Source organism: Pongo pygmaeus, chromosome 9, assembly GCF_028885625.2.
Source record: "Pongo pygmaeus isolate AG05252 chromosome 9, NHGRI_mPonPyg2-v2.0_pri, whole genome shotgun sequence".
Lineage (NCBI taxonomy): Eukaryota > Metazoa > Chordata > Mammalia > Primates > Hominidae > Pongo > Pongo pygmaeus.
The window spans coordinates 17,529,488-17,556,285 of NC_072382.2; the positions used below are offsets into that span (position 1 = coordinate 17,529,488).

The window sequence follows — 26,798 nt, forward strand, 5'->3', positions numbered from 1 at the left end:
TCCTGGGCAACAAAGAGACACCCCATCTCTATTTTTTTTAATAATTATATTAACATCCTGAAGAGTTCTTCAAAGAGCAAAACAGCAAATGGCAAACTAATATGTAAACTCTGGGATTAAATCATAGTTCTTCCACTTTCTAACTGCATATAACTGTGGAATTTACTTCTCTGTGTCTCCTGTTTCCCATCTGTAAAATAAGAATAATAATTGGGCCTAAAACGTTGGTGTCGAGGGACTAAATGGACTTAATATGTGTAAAGCCCTTAAAAGAGTGCTGGCACCAATAAATGCTCATTATTATTATTACTTATAGATTCACATCGGTAGTAAAATATAGAAAGATAGACTTGCTAAAAAAATTATTCTAAACGTGGATATAATGGGAAAAGGTGTGGGATGTCCTTTCAATATCATATGGGGACATTATTTAATAGATTTAATAGGTCCACCAAGGGTAATTCAGGAGAATATACTTGATTTGACTCACTGCTTCCTATTGACTAAAAGTCTCAAATTTAGTGAAATTACATGTTAACCTATACATTTTTGTTCAGTAGAGATGCAAATAATTTCTGTCTTATAGAAAAGATAGCTCTGAAGTTTACAGTTTCTTGCCATATAGGACAAGAACCAATTGAATATCCAATCCAACATCTTACTGTTTTAATTTTTTTGAAAATTATGCTTTCCTGCACTGAAGGATGCAAGCCAAATTTATGATAACGGTTGTCTCTCTAGCAAGGGAGAGGCATAGGACACAGGTAGAATACATAGGGATTTCAATGACCTGTAATGTGTTATCTATCTGATTAAATATTTACGTAGGGCCGGGCACAGTGGCTCATGCCTGTAATCCCAGCACTTTGAGTGGCTGAGGCGGGAGGATCACTTGAGGTCAGGAGTTTGAGACTAGCCTAGACAACATGGTGAAACTCCGTCTCTACTAAAAATACAAAAATTAGCTGGGCATAATGGCACATGCCTGTAATCCCAGCTACTCGGGAGGTTGAGGCACGAGAATCACTTGAACCTGGGAAATGGAGATTGCAGTGAGCCAAGATCACACCACTGCAATCCAGCCTGGGCAACAGAGTGTGACTCTGTCCCAAAAAAAAAAAAAAAAAAACCTTGCAAACTGGGCACAGTGGCTCACGCCTATAATCCCAGCACTTTGGGAGACCGAGGTGGATGGATCACTTGAGGTCAGGAGTTCAAGACCAGCCTAGCCAATATGGTTAAACTCCCTCTCTACTAAAAATGCAAATATTAGCCAGGCATGGTAGTGGGCACCTGTTATCCCAGCTATTCAGGAGGCTGAGGCAGGAGAATCGCTTGAACCTGGGAGGCGGAGATCGCCCCACTGCACTCCGCTTGGGCGATAAAGCGAGACTCCATCTCAAATAAATATGTATGTAGGCCAGGCATGGTGGCATGTGCCTGATGTCCCAGCTATTCAAGAGGGTGAGGAGGCAGGAGGATCGCTTGAGCCCAGGAGTTTGAGGCCAGTCTGGGCAACATAATGAGACCCCATCTCTGAAAAAATTTTTTAATACAAATAAAAAATAAACATATTTGAAACACGTATAACAAAAATATTCATGTTTATTAAGTCGAGTGGTAGACACATTTAAATCTTTGTGTTTTCAATTTAAAAAAAATTACCCAAAAAATCAAAGTAGCAAAGTACGGAAGCCTCTTGTTAGGGCAAGACAAAAAGCTCTGTGCATTCATTTATGCCAAATTATTGACCAGGCACTCTTCGAGAGGATGATGGGACCATGTAAAGATTTGTAGACTGGAATCCAGGAGACACGGGTTACAATTTTGAGTCTAGAACTAATTAGTTGTATGACCCTGGGTAACTCACTTCTCTTTGAACACCAGCTTTATTTCCTGTTAAGATGAGTGCTGAGCTAGGCATAGTGGCTCACGTCTATAATTCCAACAGCACTGAAAAATTATGTGCATACCACTCCACTTAGGAATTTTCTTTCTTTCTTTTTTTTTTTTTTTGAAGTCAGGGTCTCCCTGTGTCACCCAGACTGAGTGCAGTGGCACAATCTCAGCTCACTGCAATCTCCACCTCCTGGGTTCAAGAGATTCTCTCACCTCAGACTCCCAAGTAGCTGGGTCTAGAGGTGCGCACCACCAAATCCGGTTAATTTTTTTGTGTTTTTAGTAGAGATGGTGTTTCGCCATGTTGGCCAGACTGGTCTCGAACTCCTGGCCTCCAGTGATCTGCCCGCCTTGGCCTCCCAAAGTGCTGGGATTACAGGCGTGAGCCAGTGAGCCCAGCCTCACTTAGGAATTTTCTTTAACCCGGTTCCAAACTGAAAAAAAACTTAAGGAATTGCAACAAAGTTTTAATTTTTCTATGATGCTTCGATGTTTTTAAAAATTACCATTAAGAGGTTCAAATATATACCAAAGCAGACAGTATAATAAACTGACTTCCATGTACCTATCACTCAGCCTCAACATTTATCATTTTATAATCAGTTCTTGCTTTACCTTTCCACTCTTCCCAGCCAGATTATTTTAAAGCAAATTCCAACGTTCTATCATTTCCTGGTGCTTTTTTAAAAAATGTCCAAATGAGTCTTTTTTTTTTTTTTTTTTTTTTTTTGGTGTCTCTACTTTGCTGGTGCCCCAAGCATGTTCTTGGTCTTCCCATGTTCGGGACTCCAATCCTGCCTCAGGCACTGCTGTACCGTCACATCTCAGCTGAGAGCCCGCTGGACTGGATACTCTGTAATTTCCTTTAGCTGGAACAATCTATTATTCACAGAACCACAACCACCAGCACTCCAGTAGCCTCAGCTGAGCTCCTCGAGACGCAGTCTCAGGACAGCAGAGTCAGCTGACACAGGGGTAGGGAGGAACTCACCCTCCCACCACAAAGCGCAGTCAGAGAGGGAGGAAAGGAGGAGAGAAGCAACAACTGGGAGATGATCAGTGTGTGTGTTCGTTCCTGGTAACAAATCCCTCGGCTTGTCCTTATGCCCATCAGCATTTCCTGTGCTTAGAAGTTAGCTTCATTTCTGGAAATATCATCTTCTTATTTTTTTATTTTTTGTCTTATTTTTCCCTTGGATTGCTTTTTTTTTTTTTTTTGAGATGGAGTTTCGCTCTTGTTGCCCAGGCTGGAGTGCAATGGCGCGATCTCGGCTCACCGCAACCTCTGCCTCCTGGGTGCAAATAATTCTCCTGCCTCAGCCTCCTGAGTAGCTGGGATTACAGGCATGTGCCACCACACCCAGCTAATTTTGTATTTTCAGTAGAGACGGGGTTTCTCCATGTTGGTCAGGCTGGTCTCGAACTCCTGACCTCAGGTGATCTGCCCGCCTTGGCATCTCAAAGTGCTGGGACCACAGAAGTGAGTCACTGCGTCCAGCAGCATTTTTTTTAAATATCATATTTTTTAATTGCTAATATAAACTACCCATTCCATTAACAAGGCCCCTAGTGCCTCCTCCAATGAGTCCCCAGTGGGTGAAGCCTAGAGAGCTTCCTGGAAAGGCCCCAGAGTCCCTGCCCTAGTGTGCTCCCAGCTCCCCTCAGTGCTCCGTCACTGCTGGGACCCAGCCTTGGGCAACAGTGATGAAAGTTTATGACGCAAAAAGGGACTTACCTCTAGCCCTGGCCCTAACCCTAGACCACGCTCAGCTCCTCACCAACCTCTGAACTCAGTGTCCCCAATTTGTTTGATCAGTATTGAGGCCCACAACAGACCGTCAATGTTCAGCAAAGAAGGCCCCTTGGGTCATTTAGTCAAAAACCACATAAACTGTCCCCCAGGTTCCTGTAAGCTCCCAAGGGACAAGATGACTTTTCCTCGTTCAGACTTCAGAATCCAAGGAGGAGGCAGGAAGTCTCCTACCTGCTCGTTCTAAGCCTTTCTACTGCCAAGAATGGAATGACAATGGCCAGGCATCATGGCTCAAGCCAGTAATCCCAGCACTTTGGGAGAATGAGGCAGGGGAATAGCTTGAGCCCAGGAGTTTGAAACCAGCCTAGGAGGCAACATAGGGAAATCCTGCCTTAAAAAAAAACTAGAACGACAAACTCCATCTCCTCAAGGAGATCCTAACCCCCCTACCCGCCCCGTGCCTCAAGACCAAAACAAATGCCCAAAATCTAGAGGGAGGGATAATCCCTTCTTCCCTGAGGCCTGAACCTCCCAGGTAGGGAGGTGGTGTGTTTCAAGGACCTTCCAGAGCTCTAAGCCTCCAGAGCCACCAGGGATCAAGACGAGATGAAGCCAGCTTTATAAGCTCTGGGCAGGACCAAGATGCATCCGTAGCTTCAGTCCTGAATGCCACACCCTGTTTGCCTGAGCTGTGTGTCTTATCAAGTCTGAATGTGTGGCTACCCCAGGAACAGCTTTAGAGAGCAGAAACTGAAGACACAGGCTGGAATGGAAGGGAGTCCCAGAACTACCCCCACGTGGCTGGCCTGAGAGGATCTTGAGTCCCCCGCATCTTGAGGTATATCGGGCTGGGGAGCACCATCTGCTAAGGTTGGTATTTTTCTATTGCAAATTTTACTGAGTTCCACCAGAGCTGATTCAGAAGGCTGAGGTTGCCTGTTCTCTTCCCCTTCCCTTCAAAATCCACACCCACCCCATCCCTTATTCTGTCAGCCTTTAAGCATTTCCTGAGATCCCATAATATTCAACGGTCTTGAGCAATGTTTTCCAGCTCCCCATTCATCAGGTACGCATAATCTAACTTGGTGGAAGTTAATGTATATCAAGTACTTACCTTGTTTCCAGAAGTGTGCTGAGTAGAACATTGACACGCATTGTCTTTCAATCCTCACAGAAACTGAGACTCAGAGAGGTTAAGTAACTCTGCCAAGTTTCCTGACCCCTTCCAATGCACCTTTTGCCCGGTAAATGTTTACTGAGGTTAATTCCCAGTTCCAGGTCATCGCACTTCTCCATCTCCTCCAACTAGCAACACCTTTCTCATTCCTCAAGGCTCAGCCCCGTGCCTCCTGGTCCTGAAGCCTCCCCAGAGCACCCCAAGCTGCAATCACCCTTCCCTCAATGGGTTCCTGCCAGCAGTGGGCTCCACCCAACTTCACTCGTTTTCATGGAAGCAAGTGTGTCTCTTAACAAAATTTTAAGATCTTAAATGGCCACAGCCGTGTCTTATGCTATTGCTTAAATACTTTGAACAACTATGATGGTTTAAATACTTTATACAACCATAATCGTTTAAACGCTTTTGAACAACTGCAATTGTTCAAATATTTTCAGATTATAGTAGTTGTTCAAATAGTCACTGACAGCTTGTTATATAGCTTAAAACAGCCTCTGCTCTCAGAAGTTATGTGACAGGGAAGCACACCACCACCATGCAGGAGGGAAGAAAGACTTCGAAACATTGACAGACCCTGTTACACAATTCTAAATACGTGTGTGAGTAAAAATCAACTGCCAGATGACAACAGCACACAAAACAACGATTCACTGGGGAAAGGGAAGTCTTACTAGAGGGACTCAGGGATGGCATTGCAGGATTATAGGGGAAGACGGAAGGGATGATAGAGGAGACCTGGAGGGATGATAGAGGAGACCTGGAGGGATGATAGAGGAGACCTGGAGGGATGATAGAGGAGACCTGGAGGGATGATTGAGGAGACCTGGAGGGATGATTGGGGAGACCTGGAGGGATGATTGGGGAGACCTGGAGGGATGATTGGGGAGACCTGGAGGGATGATAGAGGAGACCTGGAGGGATGATAGAGGAGACCTGGAGGGATGATTGAGGAGACCTGGAGGGATGATAGAGGAGACCTGGAGGGATGATTGAGGAGACCTGGAGGGATGATAGAGGAGACCTGGAGGGATGATTGAGGAGACCTGGAGGGATGATTGAGGAGACCTGGAGGGATGATTGAGGAGACCTGGAGGGATGATAGAGGAGACCTGGAGGGATGATAGAGGAGACCTGGAGGGATGATTGAGGAGACCTGGAGGGATGATAGAGGAGACCTGGAGGGATGATAGAGGAGACCTGGAGGGATGATTGAGGAGACCTGGAGGGATGATAGAGGAAACCTGGAAATACTCTGCACTTGAGAACCTCAAAGTACACCTGGAAGGCTGTTGCCGAGGTCACAACAAATGAGAATTATTAATAGGTGTGTCTCTCTGAAAGAATCACATGGCCATCTGGAAGTTGAGATGGGAGCAGTGGAGGATTAGGAGAGAATGCAGTACTGGGCCATGGGAAGATGGTGGAAGAGAGGGATTGGGAAGGTAAACAAGAAACATTATTTGCTGGATTCCAGGAACTCAGCCTAAAAATATGGCTGGGCATGGTGGCTCATGCCTGTTATCCCAACACTTTGGGAGGCCAAGGTGGGCAGACCACCTGAGGTCAGAAGTTCAAGACCAGACTGACGAACATGGTGAAACCCTGTCTCTACTAAAAATACAAAAATTAGCCAGGCGTAGTGGCGGGTGCCTATAATTCCAGCTACTCAGGAGGCTGAGGCAGGAGAATTGCTTGAACCCGGGAGGCAGAGGTTGCAGTCAGCCGAGATCATGCTGCTGCACTCCAGTCTGGGTGACAGAGCGAGACTGTCTCAAAAAAAAAATTTTTTTTAATAATAATAATGCTGAGTATGACTTTGTGAATGTGTGTGCCTAAGGGACTGGTCTGTCATCCTATCAGAGAAAAATGAAAGCAATAATACTCATTGTAGATCAGAGACTCATGGACATTTAGATTTGAACAGAAAGAAACCCCTAAGAAAGGTAGAAAAGAATAAGCCTAAATGATATATGGGGCATCTGGGTGGAGAAACTGGGACACAGGCCAGGAGGCTGACTGTGCTAGGTTGAACGTCAAGGCTGAATCACGGATAGGATTCTGCCACACCACCAGGACCCTGACTTTTGAGATCACATATTCTGACCTTTCCAGTAAATAGACGGTCATTCTGTGAAGGGCATGGAATGTTTCTTGAATTCTCCTACAGTCACATAATTACAAGCCCATCTCTGGGAGGGAGGGAGGAGAGGCAGCAAGGGCGGAGGCAGAGTCTTAGAGGTTTCAGTAGCTGGCTAGTTCTTCTAAGGCCACAGTCTTCAAATGAGGGTTGGTAGCCCTGAGGGTAAGTGAAGACTCTTCAAAGGATTCACAGGCAAGACCTTCTAAGGGCACCGGTTTCCAGAACCTCAGTGTCCATATCTATGCTTTCCTAAAACTGACATGCTTGAGAACACTTCTGTGATGAGAATGCTGGACTCTCTCTCATCTCACCCTTCACGATTGCCTTTCTCCCACTTTTGAAAAGAAATGCATGCTTTTTTTGGGGGGGGGATGGAGTCTTGCTCTGTCCCCCAGGCTGCAGAGCAGTGGCTTGCTTTCAGCTCACTGCAACCTTCACCTTCTGGGTTCAAGCGATTCTCCTGCCTCAGCCTCTTGAGCAGCTGTGATTATAGGCACACACCACCACGCCTAGCTAATTTTTGTATTTTTAGTAGAAACAGGGTTTCACTATGTTGGCCAGGCTGGTCTCCAACTCCTGACCTCAAGTCATCCACCCGCCTTGGCCTCTCAAAGTGCTGGGATTACAGGCATGAGCCACCACACCCAGCTGAGAAATATATGCTTCTAACCCATGCTGAATCGTATGAGAAGGCATCTCACCAGCATATGCAAATTTCCAGAATACCACACGAAGATATAATTTGATAACTAAGTATTGAAAAAGTAAATAAAGATGCTGCTTAGTCCAGAGCCTGTTAGCTAGGCTTGTTCTGTCCTTTCGAATCAGAGGCTTCTGCTGCAGACATGCCCCACCAGACCCTTAGTCAGACCAAGAAGAATCCGAGTTTGATATCCTGCTTCATATTTATTGGAGCTGGGAGTACTGGAGCAGCATGGTATGTCTTGTGTCTGGCATTTTTCAGTCCAGATGTTAGTTGGACCAGAAAGAATAACTCAGAACCCTGGAACAAACTCAGTCCCAATGATCAATACAAGTCCTACTCAGTGAATGTGGATTACAGTAAACTGAAGAAAGAAGGCCCAGATTTCAAAATGAAATGCTTCACTGTAAATCTGCTTAGAATTAGGATCTTCTAGAAGCCATCCACACACTTTTCCACTTAATCAGGAAATATTTCTCCTCCACAAACGTGAAATCATGCTGGTGTACTGCATTGGACATTACACTGATGAATAAATAAATAAAATGTGAAAAAAAGAAAAGAAAAAGCAACTAACTTTAGAATGCCTATAAAATCTCTTTTTTGGCTTCTTGTAGAAGGAGCCTTATACTTAACTCGGTGTTTGATATAGTTTGGATGTTTGTCCCCACCAAATCTCATGTTGAAATGTGGTCCCCAGTGTTGGAGGTGGAGGCTGGTGGGAGGTGTTTAGGTCATAGGGGCTGATCCCTCATGAACGTCTTGGTGCCATCCCCACGGTAATGAGTGGGTTCCTGCTCTGTTAGTTCATACAAGAGCTGGTTGTTTAAAGGAGCCTAGCACCTCCTCCCCATTCTCTCTTGCTCCCTTTCTTGCTGTGTAACACACCTGCTCCCCCTTCCCCTTCCTCCCTGAGTGAAAGCTTCCTGAAGTCCTGACCAGAATAGATGCTGGGGCTATGCTTTTCAACCTGCAGAATCATGAGCCAAATAAACCACTTTTGTTTATAAATTACCTAGTCTCAGATATTCCTTTATAGCAACGCAAAATAGACTCGCAGAAAATTGGTACTGAGAAGTGGAGTGCTGCTATAAAGATACCTGAAAACGTGGAAGTGGCTTTGGAACTGGGTAATGAGCAGAGGCTAGAAGAGTTGGCAGGGCTCAGAAGAAGACAGGAAGACGAGGGAGAGTTTGGAACTTCTTAGAGACTGGTTAATGGTTGTGATCAAAATGCTAATAGAAATATGGACAGTAAAGGCCAGACTGACGAGGTCTCAGAGGGAAATGAGAAATTTATTGGAAACTGAAGTAAAGGTCACCCTTGTTATGCCTTTGCAAAGAGCTTGGCTGCCTTGTGTTCATGCCCTAGCGATTTGTGGAAGGTTGAACTTAAGAATGATAACCTAGGGAGCTGGGTGCAGTGGCTCACATCTGTAATCCCTGCACTTTGGGAGGCCAAGACAGGAGGTTTGCTTGAGTCCAAGAGTTTGAGAATAGCCTGGGCAACCTAGTGAGACCCTGTCTCTAGAAAAAATTTAAAAATTAGCCAGTCATGGTGGCACATGCCTGTAGTCCAAACAACTTAGGAGGCTGAGGTGGGAGGATCTCTGGAGCCTAGGAGGTCGAGGCTGCAGTGAGCCATGATCGGTGCCACTGCACTCCAGCCTGAGTAACACAGTGAGACCCTGTCTCAAAACAAAAAAAAAAATGATGATGACTTAGGGTATCAGGTAGAAAAAATTTCTAAGTAGCAAAGCATTCAAGATGTGAAGTGGCTGCTTCTAACAACCTATGATCACATATGGGGGCAAAGGAATGACTTAAATCTGAAACTTACTAAAATGTTAGTGCAGTGTAAAAATTTGGAAAATCACAACCTGGCCATGTGGCAGAGAAGAAAAAAGCATTTTCAGGAGAATCCAAGAGGGCTGTGGAGCAACCACTTGCTAGAGAGATTGCATGAGTATAAGGGAGGCAGGTGCTAATATCCAAGACAATGGGAAAAAGGCTTTGAAGCCATTTCAGAAATCTTTGAGGCAGCTTCTTTTATCACAGGCCCAGAGGCCTGGAGGGGTGGGGGGAATGGTTTCAGGGGCAAGGCCCCAGTCCATGCTGCCCTGCTCAGCCTCAGGACACTGCTCCCCTAATCCCAGATGCTACAGCTACAGCTACAGCTACAGCTGTGTTTCAGAGGGCCCCAGGTTCAGCTCAGGCCACCATTCTAGAGGGCACAAGCCGTAAGCCTTGGTGGTTTCCATGTGGTGTTAAGCCTGCAGGTGTGCAGAGTGCAAGAGTGAAGGAGGCTTGGAAGCTTCTATCTAGATTTCAAAGGATGTATGGAAAAGCCTAGGTGCCCAGGCAGATGCCCCCTGCAGGGGAAGTGCCCCCACAGAGAGCCTTTACTAGGGCAGTGTTGAGGGGAAAGATGGTGTTGGAGCCCCCATACAAAGTCTCCACCAGGGCACTGCCCAGTGGAGCTGTAGGAACAGAGCCACTGCCCTCCAGATCCCAGGATGAGCCACTAGCAGCTTGCAAACTCAGCATGGAAAAGCCACTTTAACCCATGAGAACAGCCATGTGGGCCACACCCAGCAAAGCCACAGGGGTGGAGCTTCCCAAGGCCTTGGGAAGCTCCACCCCTTTCACCAGTGTGCCCAGGATGCAGGACATGGAGTCAAGGATGATTATGGAGCTTTAAGACTTAATGTCTGCCTTGCTGGGTTTTGGACTTGTGTGAGGCCTGTTGCCCCTTTCTTTTGAACAGTTTCTCCCTTCTGGAATGAAATATTTACCCAATGCCTGTACCACTAATGTATCTTAGAAGTAAGTAACATGGTTTTTTATTTCACAGGCTCATAGGTGGAAGGAACTTGCCTGGAGTCTCAGATGAGACTTTGGACTTTGGACTTTTCAGCCGATGCTGGTACAAGTTAAGACTTTGGGGGACTATTGGGAAGGCATGATTGTGTTTTACAAGGGGAAAAGAACATGAGATTTGGGGGGCCAGGGGAAGAATGCTATAGTTTAGATGTTCGTCCCCTCCAAATCTCCCCAGTGTTGGAGGTGGGGCCTGGTGGGAGGTATTTGGGTCATGGGGGAAGATCCCTTGTGAATGTCTTACTGCCCCCTCCATGGTAATGAGTGAGTTCTTGCTCTGTTAGTTCATGCAATAGCTGGTTGTTTAAAGGAGCCTGGCACCTCCTGCCCGCTCTTGTGCTCCCTTTCTCACCATGTGTCATGCCTGCTCCCCCTTCGCCTTCCACCATGAGTAAAAGCCTGCTGAGTTCCTGACCAGAACAGATGCTGGTGCCATGCTTGCACAGCCTGCAGAACCAGGAGCCAAATAAATCTCTTTTCTTTATAAATTACCCAGTTTCAGATATTCCTTAATAGCAACACAAAACAGATTAAAATTCTTCCTTATTGTACCTTGCACAGACGTAGACATGCTCAAGTAATACTGTTTGAGTGATTGCCAATTGTAACCTCAGCAGATGATACCTGGAGAACTAGCCCTTGCCAGTGGCAACCACACCCCAGTCACCAAGTTCATCTTGCAGGGATTCTCCAATTATCCAGACCTCCAGGAGCTTCTCTTCGGAGCCATCCTGCTCATCTATGCCATAACAGTGGTGGGCAACTTGGGAATGATGGCACTCATCTTCACAGACTCCCATCTCCAAAGCCCAATGTATTTCTTCCTCAATGTCCTCTCTTTTCTTGATATTTGTTACTCTTCTGTGGTCACACCTAAGCTCTTGGTCAACTTCCTGGTCTCTGACAAGTCCATCTCTTTTGAGGGTTGTGTGGTCCAGCTCGCCTTCTTTGTAGTACATGTGACAGCTGAGAGCTTCCTGCTGGCCTCCATGGCCTATGACCGCTTCCTAGCCATCTGTCAACCCCTCCATTATGGTTCTATCATGACCAGGGGGACCTGTCTCCAGCTGGTAGCTGCGTCCTGTGCATTCGGTGGAGCCAACTCTGCTATCCAGACTGGAAATGTCTTTGCCCTGCCCTTCTGTGGGCCCAACCAGCTAACACACTACTACTGTGACATACCACCCCTTCTCCACCTGGCTTGTGCCAACACAGCCACAGCAAGAGTGGTCCTCTATGTCTTTTCTTCTCTGGTCACCCTTCTGCCTGCTGCAATCATTCTCACCTCCTACTGCTTGGTGTTGGTGGCCATTGGGAGGATGCGCTCAGTAGCAGGGAGGGAGAAGGCCCTCTCCACTTGTGCCTCCCACTTTCTGGCCATTGCCATTTTCTATGGCACCGTGGTTTTCACCTACGTTCAGCCCCATGGATCTACTAACAATACCAATGGCCAAGTAGTGTCCGTCTTCTACACCATCGTAATTCCCATGCTCAATCCCTTCATCTATAGCCTCCGCAACAAGGAGGTGAAGGGCGCCCTGCAGAGGAAGCTTCAGGTCAACATCTTTCCCAGCTGAGCCCTGCAAGGTGACTTGTTGGAATGAGGAAGGTGTAACATCTTCCAAAGCACACTATGAATTAACCTAACCAATCAAGAGCAGCCCTGGTTTTGGAGGAGATAGAAAAAGTAAATGAGAAACAGCAAATATATCTTGTACAGACCATTACAGTTTATAAAGCATCTTCTTACCCATTATCATATCAAATTCTCACCACCATATTGTGAGGCACCTTTGTTACAATGATCCCATTTTACAAATGAAAGATACATGACTCAGAAAACATAAATTAATTACCTAAAGTCATGCCATGAGTGAGAGGGTGAGTATCTAAAATCAGGAATTTCACATCATGACCAGAGATAGTTCAATTACACCACGACCACAAGTTGAGTCTTTATTGGCAGCTTATTGTAACTTCCAAGAAACATCAGACAAGGTGCAACACAGTCATTTCTGTTTTGCCACTGATTTCATGAACTGGGAATGGGGAACAAGTGACTTACTTCTTTTTTCCTGCTCTAAAAGGAGAGATAATCAGGATAGAGATGTCCTTATTTCTTATTGCAACCACATTTTGCTGAACTGTTTCATGATAACCTCCAGATCCAGACAGATCTTTTCTTGTACGTCTGTGTCTTAGCCAAATGTGTGTGTGTGTGTGTGTGTGTCTCATAATTCTCAAGGGTTTGGTGGCAGGGGGACGTGTATGATGATTAGGCAGTTACATCATTATATTAGATACTGTGCTTTGGGAAACTGATGTTTTAAATGTTTGTATTTGGCCTGTCTTTAAGTGTACATGTCATATGGTGAGCACATGTGTTTTATAGAATCACACAAATGATGAAGCTGACCTTGAAGACCTAATTCAGGGTTGAGCACTGGATTAGAAAGCACACTCTTAAACCAATGCAAAGTCCTACTCTGAATGGAGTTGGTTTCAGCCTGAGATTTTTGGATTACTAAAAAGCTTTTTTTTTTTCAGATATACCTCAAGACAATTATTCTAAATACAGAAAATCTTGCTATACAAATAGGTCTATCATAGCAGCATACGTGAAAATGAAAAATTGGTAATGACCTAAATGTTCAAAAGAGAAAAGGATTAAATGACTTATTCCCTAGATGTATTATAACATCAACCATTACAAATTATGCTTGTGAAGACTATGTAATAACATAGAAAACAGCAGGCCAGAACATCTAGAGTGCAATCGTAATAATCTAACAGAAACAAGAAGCCTAAAAATACAAAAAATGTACATTATAGTTTTAAAGGAGGAAAAATGTTTTTCTATTTTTCTTAAACATTTTCCAAAACTTTTTTAATGAGTTTTTTGTTTGTTTGTTTGTTTGAGACGGAGTTTTGCTTTTTGCCCAGGCTGAAGTGCAATGGCGTGATCTCAGTTCACTGCAGCCTCCACCTCTGAGGTTCAAGTGATTCTCCTGCGTCAGCCTCCCAAGTAGCTGAGATTACAGGTGCATGCCACCACACCTGGCTAATTTTGTATTTTTAGTAGAGACGGGGTTTCACCATGTTGGCCAGGCTGGTCTTGAACTCCTGACCTCAGATGATCCACCCACCTCAGCCTCCCAAAGTGCTGGGATTACAGACATGAGCCATGGCGCCCAGCCTAATAAGCATGTTTAATTTTGATACTTTGTTCTTGTTACTAGTGGTGAATCCATACAGGTCTGTAGCAAATTTGATCCTTGCCTCCTTGGAGGGAAAGAATTCAGCTGAGGGGCAGATGTAGGTTTAAGGAAGAGGGAGAGACTGAGGCAAGTTTTAGAGCAGGAGTGAAAGTTTATGAAAAACTTTTAGAGCAGGAATGAAAGGAAGTAAACTTCAAAGAGGGCCAAGTGGGCAACTTGAGAGATCCAGGTGCCTTGATCAACTCTTGACTTGGGGTTTTATACATTGGCATGGTTCTGGGTCTTCTTTTCTCCTCCTTTGATTCTTCCCTTTGGGTGGGTGGTGCACATGCTCAGTGGGCTGCCAGCACTTGGGAGGGGCCACATGCGCAGTGTGTTTACTGAAGTTGTAGGCTTGCTCATTTGAGGCATTTTTCCCTTGCCAGTTGAGTGTTCCTAGAAGAAGACCACACAGGCTGATCACAGTGGCTCACGCCTGTAATCTCAGCACTTTGGGAGGCCAAGGCAGGTGGATCACAAGGTCAGGAGATCAAGACCATCCTGGCTAACACGGTGAAACCCCGTCTCTACTAAAAATGCAAAAAATTAGCCGGGTGCGGTGGCGGGGGCCTGTAGTCCCAGCTACTCGAGAGGCTGAGGCAGGAGCATGGCGTGAACCTGGGAGGCGGAGTTTGCAGTGAGCCGAGATAACGCCACTGCAGTCCAGCCTGGGCGAAAGAGCGAGACTCCGTCTCAAAAAAAAAAAAAAAAAAAAAAAAGAAGACCACACAGCAATTACACTTCACCATTTTACCTCTTAGCATGCATGCATGAGCCCACTCACCCAACTCCTGACATCTTACGGGGAAGCCGCTGATCATCAGCTTCAGGTGTTTTTTGGGGGGATAGGGGTTTAGGTTGTTTTGTTTTGTTTTGTTTTGAGATAGAGTCTCACTCTGTCACCCAGGCTGGAGTGCAGTGGCACAATCTCGGCTCACTGCAACCTCCACCTCCTGGATTCAAGCGATTCTCTTGCCTCAGCCTCCTGAGTAGCTGGGATTACATGTGCACACCACCACACCTAGCTAATTTTTGTATTTTTAGTAGAGAAGTTGTTTCGCCATGTTGGCCGGGCTGGTCTCAGACTCCTGACCTCAAATGATCAACCCACCTCGGCCTCCCAAAATGTTGGGACTATAGGTGTGAACCACGGTGCCGGGCCCACGTGTTTTCTATCTGTTGGAAGACTATCTCTCCCTCACACTGGCTGCAACCAGTTATTACTTTAGAGAGACAGTTTAACAACCCCCTGACCATCACTTGATGGTTGCCTGACATTCCTAGAGGGGGAACCTGTCTTGCCCCGATCACGTCTGCCTAACTACCTACCTACCTACTACCTACATTCTAAAAATAAACAATTTAAAAATCCCTTCCAGGAAGCTGAGTGTGAACATCTCTCATTTTTGTCTTCTTTCATTCAGCAAATCTTTACTAAATTCCTCCTATGCTCCACCTACTTTTAACTTATAAACTAAATTTTTAGTACATTCAGTTGAAGTCAGAACTAGAATCTTATGGTAAAGAGATTTAGTAAAAATTAATCTAATTCATTCATCTCAAAAATATTTATGTGGCAATTAGGTGTAACAATGTGGTAGGCCGTAGCTTGACAGTCAGAACATCTATTAGGCAGATTGCTTACGCCATAGTAACAAACAAACCCCAAATGTCAGTGACTTCATACCACAAAGCTTTCCACCTATGCTAAATTTGAGACACATCAGGTGACTCTCGGGGAAATTTATCCATCCAGTGTCTCCATATCTGAGCCCCTCTCATCTTGCAATCCTGCCATCTCACCCTTTGCCCTCCAAGATTTTAATGGTGGGGGAAATGGTCAAGATCACACAGCATTTTTAAGCACCTGGCCTGAGGTTGGCTCACATCACTTTGACCCATGTATCATTGGCCTGAAACCAGCCTTATGGCTAATATATGGCAAAGAAGGCTGGGAAATGCAGTCCTTTTTTCACCCAGAGGAGGAAAAAGAAATGAGATTTAGTAAATACATAGCTTTGTGTGTCACTGACCAATTGGACATTTGATTAGACCATCATCTGCAAGAAGTAGTAAAACATCACTGGAATAAATCAGAAATAAGGTACTGGTTAACTCATGTTTCTACATAATTGAGGTAGACTGTTTCTTTGGGTGGACATTTTAAAACACTCCTTGCCTGGACTGACCTATCTCTGTTTAGCATTTTTTGAATCACATGCCCAAGTTGTATGGTGCCACTACAAGCAGTAAAACTAATGATGAGACCAGTCATTTGATGGCTGCCTGAAGCTTCAGGTCACAGTTACCTCCTTGAATTATAAAACTAAATAATATAAAACATAGTGGTATCTACTAAGAGTGATTTTATCTAAGTTTAACCCCATAATCTATCACCCAAGAAGTGGTACACACACAAACACATACTCTCATGAAGAAAGAAGAAACTACAAAACAAAAACGCATTAGAAAGCATGAAAGTCAGATAAAAATACAAAAGTTGAATGTGCATATCATGTGGCTCAACTGTACAATTTTAACTAGTAGACTATAAGTTGCTATCCACCTCAACTATATAAATATTGAATAAATACTTATAGGCTTCCAATCTGAGAGTGATAAATTATTATCCTGCCTCATCCACTGTTATATCTTCTATGTCTAGAATAATACCTGGCACAGGCAGGCACTCAATAAACATCTGTTCAATAAATGAGTGAATGGGTATCCACATGATTGTTTTCCTTGGACTAGCAGCACTGTCATCACCTGGGAACTTTCAGATGTAGAATCTGGGACCCCACTCCTGACCTGCTGAATAAGAATCTGCATTTTGGCTGGGCGCAGTGGCTCACGCCTGTTATCCCAGCACTTTGGGAGGCCATGGCAGGCGGATCACCAGAGGTCAGGAGTTCAAGACCAGCCTGTCCAACATGACAAAAGCCCGTCTCTACTAAAAATACAAAAAAAAAAAAAAATTATCCAGGCATGGTGGCAGGTGCCTGTAATCTCAGCTACTCGGAAGTCTGAGGAAGGAGAATAGCTTGAACCCGGGAGGCAGAGGTTGCAGTGAGCCAAGATCTCACCACTGCACTCCAGTCTGGGTGACAGAGTGAGACTCTGCCTCAAAAAAAAAAAAAGAATTTGCATTTTAACATGATCCCCATATAATTCGCATGCACGTGAAAGTCTGAGAAGCACTGAAACATATGACTCAATCTAGCCCTAAATTTGTGAACAAAGTACGCAATTCTCCTTCCAGAGCTCACAGTTTAGGCCGGGAGAGTGTTCTTAGCAGAGAGAAAAGCATGGCAAAGACCAAGAAGTGAGAAAAGAACAATGTGTCCTCTTCCCTGATCCTCTTTCCCCATTGCATGTGATCTACATTAAAATGAGCATCAGGAGGAGAATCAGCATTAACAAAGTCATCATGTTACCTAATGTGGGAAGTGGGATGATAGGAAGGAATAGGTCACTATGGGAATAGTGACCTATCCCCAGCAAAACTGGCCAAAGTGATATCTAAAAGTAAACTAAGTAATTTTGATAATGGCAAAAAAGTTAAGCAGTTCATATGAGTTCTCACAGCTAGTAAAGATATGAAGGACCTGGTTAGCTAATAAACATGAAAATCTCATTTTTTGAAGTAGCAGTTAAAAATCTCAAGATACACTTTCTTGACTTTTGGTAAGCAATGTGGTTTGTTATTGTTTAATTTTTTAATTGACGAATAACAATTGTACATATTAATGGGGGCACATAGTGATGTTTTGATACACATAATGTACAGTGATCAGATCAGGGTAATTAGCTTATCCATCACCTCAAACATTTATCAATTCTTTGTGTTGAGAATGTTCAATATCCTCCCTCTAGCTATTTGAAACTATATATTATTGTTAACTATAGTCATCCTATAGTGGTATAGGACACTAGAATTTATTCCTCCTATCTAGTTGTAATTTTGTAGCCTTTAATCTCTCCCTATTCCTCCCTTTCCCCTACCCATGCCAGCCTCTAGCACCCTCTGTTCTACTTTTTACTCCTATGAAATCAACTTTTTTTAGCTTCTACATATGAGTGAGAACGTATGGTTTTTAACTCTCTGTGCCTGGCTTATTTCACTTAACATAATGTCCTCCGGTTCCATCCATGTTGCCAGGAATAACAGGGCTTCATTCTTTTTTTATGGCTGAATAATATTCCATTGTGTATACATACCAATTTTCTTTATCCATTCACCTGTTGTAGAACACCCAGGTTGATTCCATACCAAGATACACTTTTACAGCCACCTAATCTCCAAAAAAATCTGACCAGCCCAGTGTTAGTGGATGTGGAATGTGGGGTGGGGTGTGAATTGGATTGACCACTTTCAACAACAATTTAGCATCAAAATAAAGATTGAAGATATATATACGCTATGATCCTGCAGTTCTATTAGTAGGCATATAATCTAGAGAAGTTCTGGCACATTTGCACTGTAAAACATGTACCAGAAATTTGTTTGTCATAGCAAAAAAGTGAAAGCAACCAAATGTCCATCAACAATAAAAATTCATGCATAAGATAGGCCCTATTCATGGCCGGGTGCGGTGGCTCATGCCTGTAATCTCAGCACTTTGGGAGGCCGAGGCGGTGGATCACCTGAGGTCAGAAGTTCGAGACCAGCCTGGCCAACATGGCGAAACCCCATCTCTACTAAAAATACAAAAATTAGCCAGGCATGGTGGCAGGCGCCTGTAATCTCAGCTACTAGGGGGGTGCTGAGACAGGAGAATTGCTCGAACCTGGGAGGCAGAGGTTGCAGTGAGCCAAGATCACGCCACTGCACTCCAGCCTGGGCAATAGCGTGAGACTCAGTCTCAAAAAAAAAAAAAAAAAAAAAAAAAAGAGGCTATTCATACATCAGAAACTAACAAATGGCAAAAATTAATGGACTACAGGTCTCTGCATCAACATGAATGTGGCTGGAAAACGCAAGATTGAATAAAATAAGCAAGTCACAGAGAATGTACACTTATTATTTCATTTGTATAAAATTTTAAAATAGGCAAAACTAAACAGTTATAATGTTTAAAAATGTATTACAGATAAACTATTTAAAATAAAACAAGGAATAATTGACGCAAAATTTAAGAAAGTGTCTACCTCTTATGGAGAGAAAAGGGATAGAATTAGGAGAGGCACACAGGAGCCATCTCAGATCATGCTACTCCACACGTGATCCTTGGCCCCCTGGTATCTGGGTCACCTGGCAGCCTGTTAGAAATACAGAATCTCAGACTCTTTCACACACCTACTGAATCAGAATCCACACTTTAAAATGATCCCCAGGTGATTCATAAGCTATTAAAGATATTTGTAAAGTTCTATTTCTAAGGTAGATGGTACAAAAATGGGTGTTTATTTTAGCAATAGTCTTTAAATGCCAGAGGTTTTAATACACTTTTGTGTGTATCATATATTTTGTAATTAATAATATTTGGAGGCCAGGCACAGTGGCTCACGCCTGTAATCCCAACAATTTGGGAGACCGAGGCAAGTGGATCGCTTGAGCCCAGGAGTTCAAGACCAGCCTGGGCAACATTGTGAAACCCCGTCTCTATTATAAATTTTTTAAAAAGAAAAATAATATTTTTGAAATATATAGTTTTAATGTTGTTTTATTTTAAAATATGTATAAAGACAGAAACAAAAATGAAGACCACAAAGATGACAAAGAACTGAAACCAAACCCAGATATTTAGACTCAAAATCCAGGGCTATTCTCACTATAATGATATAATAAGGCCCACAATCTTCTTTTTTTTTTTTTTTTTTACATCTCTTGTGCTGCATCAGTAAACAGAACTTTGGTTAGTTTTATGAAACGCAACATCTAACCCCTTGTTTTCTGGGAAAAAGAAACTGCAATGACTTGGAGTTAAGAATGGCCAAGCGCAGTGGTGGCTCAGGCAGGGCACGGTGGTGGCTCATGCCTGTAATCCCAGCACTTTGGGAGGCCGAGGCAGATGGATCACCTGAGGTCAGGAGATCGAGACCAGCCTGGCCAAGATGGTGAAACCCCGTCTCTACTAAAAATACAAAAACTAGCCGGGGGTGGTGGCAGGCGCCTGTAATCCCAGCTACTCAGGAGGCTGAGGCAGGAGAATTGCTTGAACCTGTGAGGTGGAGGTTGCGGTGAGTGGAGATCGTGCCACTGCACTCCAGCCTGGGCAACAGAGCGAGACTCTGTCTCAAAAACAAAACAAAACAAAAAAAGAATGTAAGAATGTGGATACCACCTCACTCACACACACTCATTCTCAGGCTGTAAAAAAAAAATCCCTCACCCTGCTTCTAGCCGGCAAGCATACAGTACCATTTGGCAAAGGTACAGCAAAGGTGGGCTTGAGACCCAGGCTCCATCTTTCTCCTCAGTAGCAAAGGAATAAGGCCCACTATCTGAGTGTTTGCCCCAAGACAGTAAATGAACCGACTCCAATGAATTTATCCGTTTTCTTTTCTTTTCTTTTTTGAGATGGAGTTGCACTCTTGTTGCCCAAGCTGGAGTGCAATGGCACGATCTTGGCTCCCTGCAACCTCCACCTCCCAGGTTCAAGCGATTCTCCTGTCTCAGCCTTCAGAGTAGCTGGGACTACAGGTGCCTGCCACCACGTCCAGCTAATTTTTGTATTTTTTTAGTAGAGGCGGAGTTTCACCAATTTGGCCAGGCTAGTTTTGAACTCCTGATGTCAGGTGATCCGCCCACCTCAGCCTCCCAAAGTGCTAGGATTACAGGTGTAAGCCACCAGGCGCCCGGCCGAATTTATCTATTTCTAATGGTCATGCTGCAACTGGATGGACAAAAGCCCATGATAAAAATCGATAAACTACTAGAAGCTTCAGTGGTTTGATAATTTTCATTGCAATATTCTGGAATGGGGGGTGGGTAGGAAAGCTATTTTCCCATTCAGACAGTCCCTGCCTTTAATAATACATAATGCTTTCCTGGAAAATGTTTTGGAAAGTAGAATGCCTGAAATTTGAACTTTATACTTAAATGTTTTATTTGGTGGGGGAAGGATGAGGAAAGGAGGAAAGGAAGGAATTCAATCCATAGAGCTAGAGAAAATAATTATGACGTCTCAAACATGATATAAATGCTTAACTTGATTTTACATCTGAATGTTATACACCATATGCAGATATTTAAACTATTAAAAACAGATTGTATTTTATTTAATTAATTATTTAATTTATTTATTTATTTATTGAGACTGGGTCTCACTCTGTCACCCAGGCTGGAATGTAGTGGTGCAATCTTGGCTCACTGCAACCTCCGCCTCCCGGATTCAAGCGATTCTCCTGCCTCAGCCTCCTGAGTAGCTGGGACTACAGGCGTGTGCCACTACATCCAACTAATTTTTGTATTTTTAGTAGAGACAGAGTTTCACCATGTTCCTTTTGGGACATGGAGTCATAAATATGATCAACGTGGTTTGGCAGTTGGAAACCAAATGGGAATAAAGATGTTATGGTAAATGCCAATATGCAGGTATCCCTCTCTGTTCCATTCTTATTCCTTGGTACTTTATGAACCCTGAGAGAAGGAATATGCCAAATATCATTTCAAGTAAACTGAATGAACAAGGATTTTCTGTTGCAAGGATACACCAGAAAATTAAATTTTATTGCCAATACTTAAAATATAATCTGTTTTTGCTGGGTGCGGCAGCTCACGCCTGTAATCCCAACACTTTGGAAGGCCGAGGCGGGTGGATTACAAGGTCAAGAGATTGAGACCTTCCTGGCCAACATGGTGAAACCCCATCTCTGCTAAAAATACAAAAAAATTAGCTAGGTGTGGTGGTGCACGCCTGTAGTCTCAGCTACTCGGGAGGCTGAGGCAGGAGAATCACTTGAACCCGGGAGGCAGAGGTTGCAGTGAACTGAGATCACGCCACTGCACTCGAGCCTGGGTGACAGAACGAGACTCTATCTCAAAAAAAAAAAAGAAAAACGAAAAAAGGTGCAGAAGCTCTAGCAAGTTGGGCCACTGGTTAGATTCCTCCTTAAAGATTCACCAGACTTAGAGCTCACTTCTCCTCTGACTGTCTTCACTTTACAAGTCTAAGGAATTTTTTTCTAGTCTTTAAGAGAAAAGAAGGCACTGGAAAAACTGGCTCTGACTGATCACATATTCTTATGTGCCTGTGGTTAAGGCCTGAGTTTATTCTCTGGGTTATTCTCTGAATTTATTCTCAGGATGGTTCTAGCTTTTGAAGTTCAAAAGCTTTTTAATCACAAGGGTTTTTATCTCTGCCTTGAGTTTCCAAAACATATTTTAAACCTCAAAGTCCAAGGATTGACGTCTTTGGTATCTGCAGTATGCTGCAACAACCCTATCCTGAGGCATGGCTGCCAAGAGGTCAAGTTTGAATTGAGAAGGACCCCCAGTTTAAAAAAATATATATTATCTGGAAAAAAACCTGATACATCAAAATAATATTCTGCTACACGCAGTTGTAAAGATCCACACATTTGTTCCATGACTGCACCTTATTTTTAGCAACAAGCTTTGCCAACGTACTTATAACATTTTGTACATGTGTTTTAAGTTTGATTGTTTTCTTTTATAATTGAACACAGTTGTCAGATCTGCTTAAATTCGATAAGCATCAAAATTTACTGTTTTTGGCATACTAAATGATAGCTTCCTTTGACACAATTGGAAAATCATTAACATCAGCACTTTATTTTTCCAATTCCACTATAGTTTTATAAATACGGGCAAATATGCAACAAAATGTTCAAGTCACTGCACAGACATTGCCATATTTAGATGGCAACACTGCTAAAATGAAACTATTGGCTGGCAGACAACAGTAACATAATGTAACTTGAAATAGTTATTTGTCTACTAAAATAAGAAAGTCAAAATTTGGTATAGAAAAGTTTAGAAGTGTTTATGTGTAATATATGGAAATGATAGTCATGTAAAAGCTAATGACTACCTGAATTTTGATTCATTAATATTTGTTCATCTTCACCTAGCTCCATATCTCTTAAATATAAACAATTATTTTAAAAAATTATTTGTAACAGCTATATTTAGATACAATTCACATACCATACATTTCACCCATTTAAAGTATATAATTCAGAGGCCGAGGTGGGTGGATCACTTGAGGTCAGGAGTTCGAGACCAGCCTGGCCAACATGGTAAAACCTCATCTCTACTAAAAATACAAAAATTAGCTGGGCGTGTTGGCGGGTGCCTGTAATCCCAGCTACTCAGGAGGCTGAGCCACGAGAATCGCTTGAACCCGGGAGGTGGAGGTTGCCGTGAGCCGAGATCATGCCATTGCTCTGCAGCCTGGGCAACAAGAGTGAAACTCCGTCTCAAAAAATAAAATAAAACAAAACTAAAGCATACAATTCAATGAATTTTAGTGTATTTACAGAACTGTACAACCATCACCACAATCAATTTTAGAAAATTTTCATTATCCCAAAAAGAAGCCCTGTACTCTTTAGCCACCATCTGCCAATCCCTCTACACCCTGCAGTTCTTCGCAATCACTAGTCTACTTTCTGCCACAATAATTTGCCTGTTTTGACATTTTATATAAATGGAATCACAAAAAAATGTGTTAGAGATGGGTTTCTTTCACTTAACAAAATGTTTCTAAGTTTATCCATGAAGTACCTTGTATCAGTACTTCATTCCTTTTTATGGCTGAATAATATTCCATTGTATGGATATATGGCTAGACTACTCTTTATTTATTTATCAGTTAATAGATATTTGGATTGTTTCTACCTTTCAGCAATTGTGAACAATACTGCTATTAACATTCATGTACAAATTTTTGCCTGAACATATATTTTCAATTCTCTTGGTTATATATCTAGGAGAGGAATTGCTAGGCTATAGGGAAGCTCTATGTTTACCCTTTTGAGGAATTGTCACACTGTTCCAAAGTGGCTGCATCATTTTACATTTTCACCAACAGTGCATGAAAGTTTCAGTTTCCCCACATCCTCACCAACACTTATTATTTGTCTTTTTTTATTATAGCCATCCTAATGAATATGAAGCAGTAGCTCATTGTGGTTTTGATTTGCATGTTCCTGATAACTAAAATCTTGAGCACCTTTTCATGTGCTTATTGGCCATTTTGATATCTTCTTTGGAAACAACTGTCTATTCAGATCCTGCGCTCATTATTAGTTGGGTTATTTGTCTTTTTATTATTGACTTGTAAGTGTTCTTATACAATCTAGATAAAAATCCTTTAACAAATAACGTGATTTTCAAATATTCCTCCCATTGAAAAGCTTTTCTTTTCATTCTCTTATAATGTCCTTTCATTTTTTTTATGTTTTTCTAGATTTTTTTATTATTATTATTATACTTTAAGTTTTAGGGTACATGTGCACAACGTGCAGGTTTGTTACATATGTATACATATGTCGTGGTGGTTTGCTGCACCCATTAACTCGTCAATTACATTAGGTATTTCTCCTAATGCTATCCCTCCCCCATCCCCCCACCCCACGACAGGCCCCGGTGTGTGATGTTCCCTGCCCTGTGTCCAAGTGTTCTCATTGTTCAATTCCCACTTCTGAGTGAGAACATGCGGTGTTTGGTTTTCTGTCCTTGCGATAGTTAGCTCAGAATTATGGTTTCCAGCTTCATCCATGTCCCTACAAAGGACATGAACGCATCCTTTTTATGGCTGCACAGTATTCCATGGTGAATATATGCCACATTTTCTTAATCCATTCTATCATTGATGGACATTTGGGTTGGTTCCAAGTCTTTGCTATTGTGAATATTGCTGCAATAAACATACATGTGCATGTGTCTTTATAGTAGCATGACTTATAATCCTTTGGGTATATACCCAGTAATGGGATCACTGGATCAAATGGTATTTCTAGTTCTAGATCCTTGAGGAATCACCACACTGTCTTCCACAATGGTTGAACTAGTTTACACTCCCACCAACAGTGTAAAAGCGTTCCTATTTCTCCACATCCTCTCCAGCACCTGTTGTTTCCTGACTTTTTAATGATCACCATTCTAACTGGTGTGAGATGGTATCTCATTGTGGTTTTGACTTGCATTTCTCTGATGGCCAGTGATGATGAGCATTTTTTCATGTGTCTTTTGGTTGCATAAATGTCTTCTTTTGAGAAGTGTCTGTTCATATCCTTTGCCCACTTTTTGATGGGGTTGTTTGATTTTTTCTTGTATATTTGTTTAAGTTCTTTGTAGATTCTGGATATTAGCCCTTTAGATAGGTAGATTGCAAAAATTTTCTCCCATTCTGTTGGTTGCCTGTTCACTCTGATGGTAGTTTCTTTTGCTGGGCAGAAGCTCTTTAGTTTAATTAGACCCCATTTGTCAATTTTGGCTTTTGTTGCCATTGCTTTTGGTGTTTTAGTCATGAAGTCCTTGCCCATGCCTGTGTCCTGAATGGTATTGCCTAGGTTTTCTTCTAGGGTTTTTATGGTTTTAGGTCTAATATTTAAGTCTTTAATCCATCTTGAGTTAATTTTTGTATAAGGTGTAAGGAAGGGATCCAGTTTCAGCTTTCTCCATATGGCTAGCCAGTTTTCCCAGCACCATTTATTAAATAGGGAATCCTTTCCCCATTTCTTCTTTTTGTCAAGTTTGTCAAAGATCAGATGGTTGTAGATGTGTGGTGTTATATCTGAGGCCTCTGTTCTGTTCCATTGGTCTATATCTCTGTTTTTGGTACCAGTACTGTGCTGTTTTGGTTACTGTAGCCTTTAGTATATTTGAAGTCAGGTAGCGTGATGCCTCCAGCTTTGTTCTTTTTGCTAAGGATTTTCTTGGCAATGCAGGCTCTTTTTTGGTTCCATATGAACTTTAAAGTAGTTTTTTCCCATTCTGTGAAGAAAGTCATTGGTAGCTTGATGGAGACGGCATTGAGTCTATAAATTACCTTGGGCAGTATGGCCATTTTCATGATATTGATTCTTCCTATCCATGAGTATGGAATGTTCTTCCATTTGTTTGTGTCCTCTTTTATTTCGTTGAGCAGTGGTTTGTAGTTCTCCTTGAAGAGGTCCTTCACATCCCTTGTAAGTTGGATTCCTAGGTATTTTATTCCCTTTGTAGCTATTGTGAATGGGAGTTCACTCATGATTTGGCTCTCTGTTTGTCTGTTATTTGTGTATAAGAATGCTTGTGATTTTTGCACATTGATTTTGTATCCTGAGACTTTGCTAAAGTTGCTTATCAGCTTAAGGAGATTTTGGGCTGAGATGATGGGGTTTTCTAAATATACAATCATGTCATCTGCAAACAGGGACAATTTGACTTCCTCTTTTCCTAATTGAATACCCTTTATTTCCTTCTCCTACCTAATTGCCCTGGCCAGAACTTCCAACACTATGTTGAACAGGACTGGTGAGACAGGGCATCCCTGTCTTGTGCCAGTTTTCAAAGGGAATGCTTCCAGTTTTCGCCCATTTGGTATGATACTGGCTGTGGGTTTGTCACAGATAGCTCTTATTATTTTGAGATACGTTCCATCAATACCTAGTTTATTGAGAGTTTTTAGCATGAAGGGCTGTTGAATTTTGTCAAAGGCCTTTTCTGCATCTATTGAGATAATCATGTGGTTTTTCTCTTTGGTTTTGTTTTTGTGATGGATTACGTTTATTGATTTGCATATGTTGAACCAGCCTTGCATCCCACGGATGAAGCCAATTTCATCTTGGTGGATAAGCTTTTTGATGTGCTGCTGGATTCGGTTTGCCAGTATTTTATTGAGGATTTTTGCATCGATGTTCATCAGGGATATTGGTCTAAAATTCTCTTTTTTTTGCTGTGTCTCTGCCAGGCTTTGGTATCAGGATAATGCTGGCCTCATAAAATGAGTTCGGGAGGATTCCCTCTTTTTCTATTGATTGGAATAGTTTCAGAAGGAATGGTACCAGCTCCTCCTTGTACCGCTGGTAGAATTC

The 26,798-nt window shown here is 42.7% G+C and overlaps 2 protein-coding genes across 2 annotated transcripts; both read left to right on the plus strand.

Annotated features, from left to right (window-relative positions):
• Positions 1-7,814: 7,814 nt before the first annotated feature.
• Positions 7,815-8,108, plus strand: LOC129008593 (cytochrome c oxidase subunit NDUFA4). Its single transcript, XM_054440986.1, has one exon. The coding sequence runs from the start codon at positions 7,815-7,817 to the stop codon at positions 8,106-8,108; it is 294 nt and encodes a 97-aa protein (XP_054296961.1).
• Positions 8,109-11,168: 3,060 nt separating this feature from the next.
• Positions 11,169-12,128, plus strand: LOC129008594 (olfactory receptor 5AP2-like). Its single transcript, XM_054440987.1, has one exon. The coding sequence runs from the start codon at positions 11,169-11,171 to the stop codon at positions 12,126-12,128; it is 960 nt and encodes a 319-aa protein (XP_054296962.1).
• The last annotated feature ends 14,670 nt before the right edge of the window (positions 12,129-26,798 follow it).

Excerpts from the sequence above, each read along its gene's own strand:
- LOC129008594 (XM_054440987.1), top strand. The coding sequence starts at position 11,169 with ATGATACCTGGAGAACTAGCCCTTGCCAGTGGCAACCACACCCCAGTC.
- LOC129008593 (XM_054440986.1), top strand. The coding sequence starts at position 7,815 with ATGCCCCACCAGACCCTTAGTCAGACCAAGAAGAATCCGAGTTTGATA.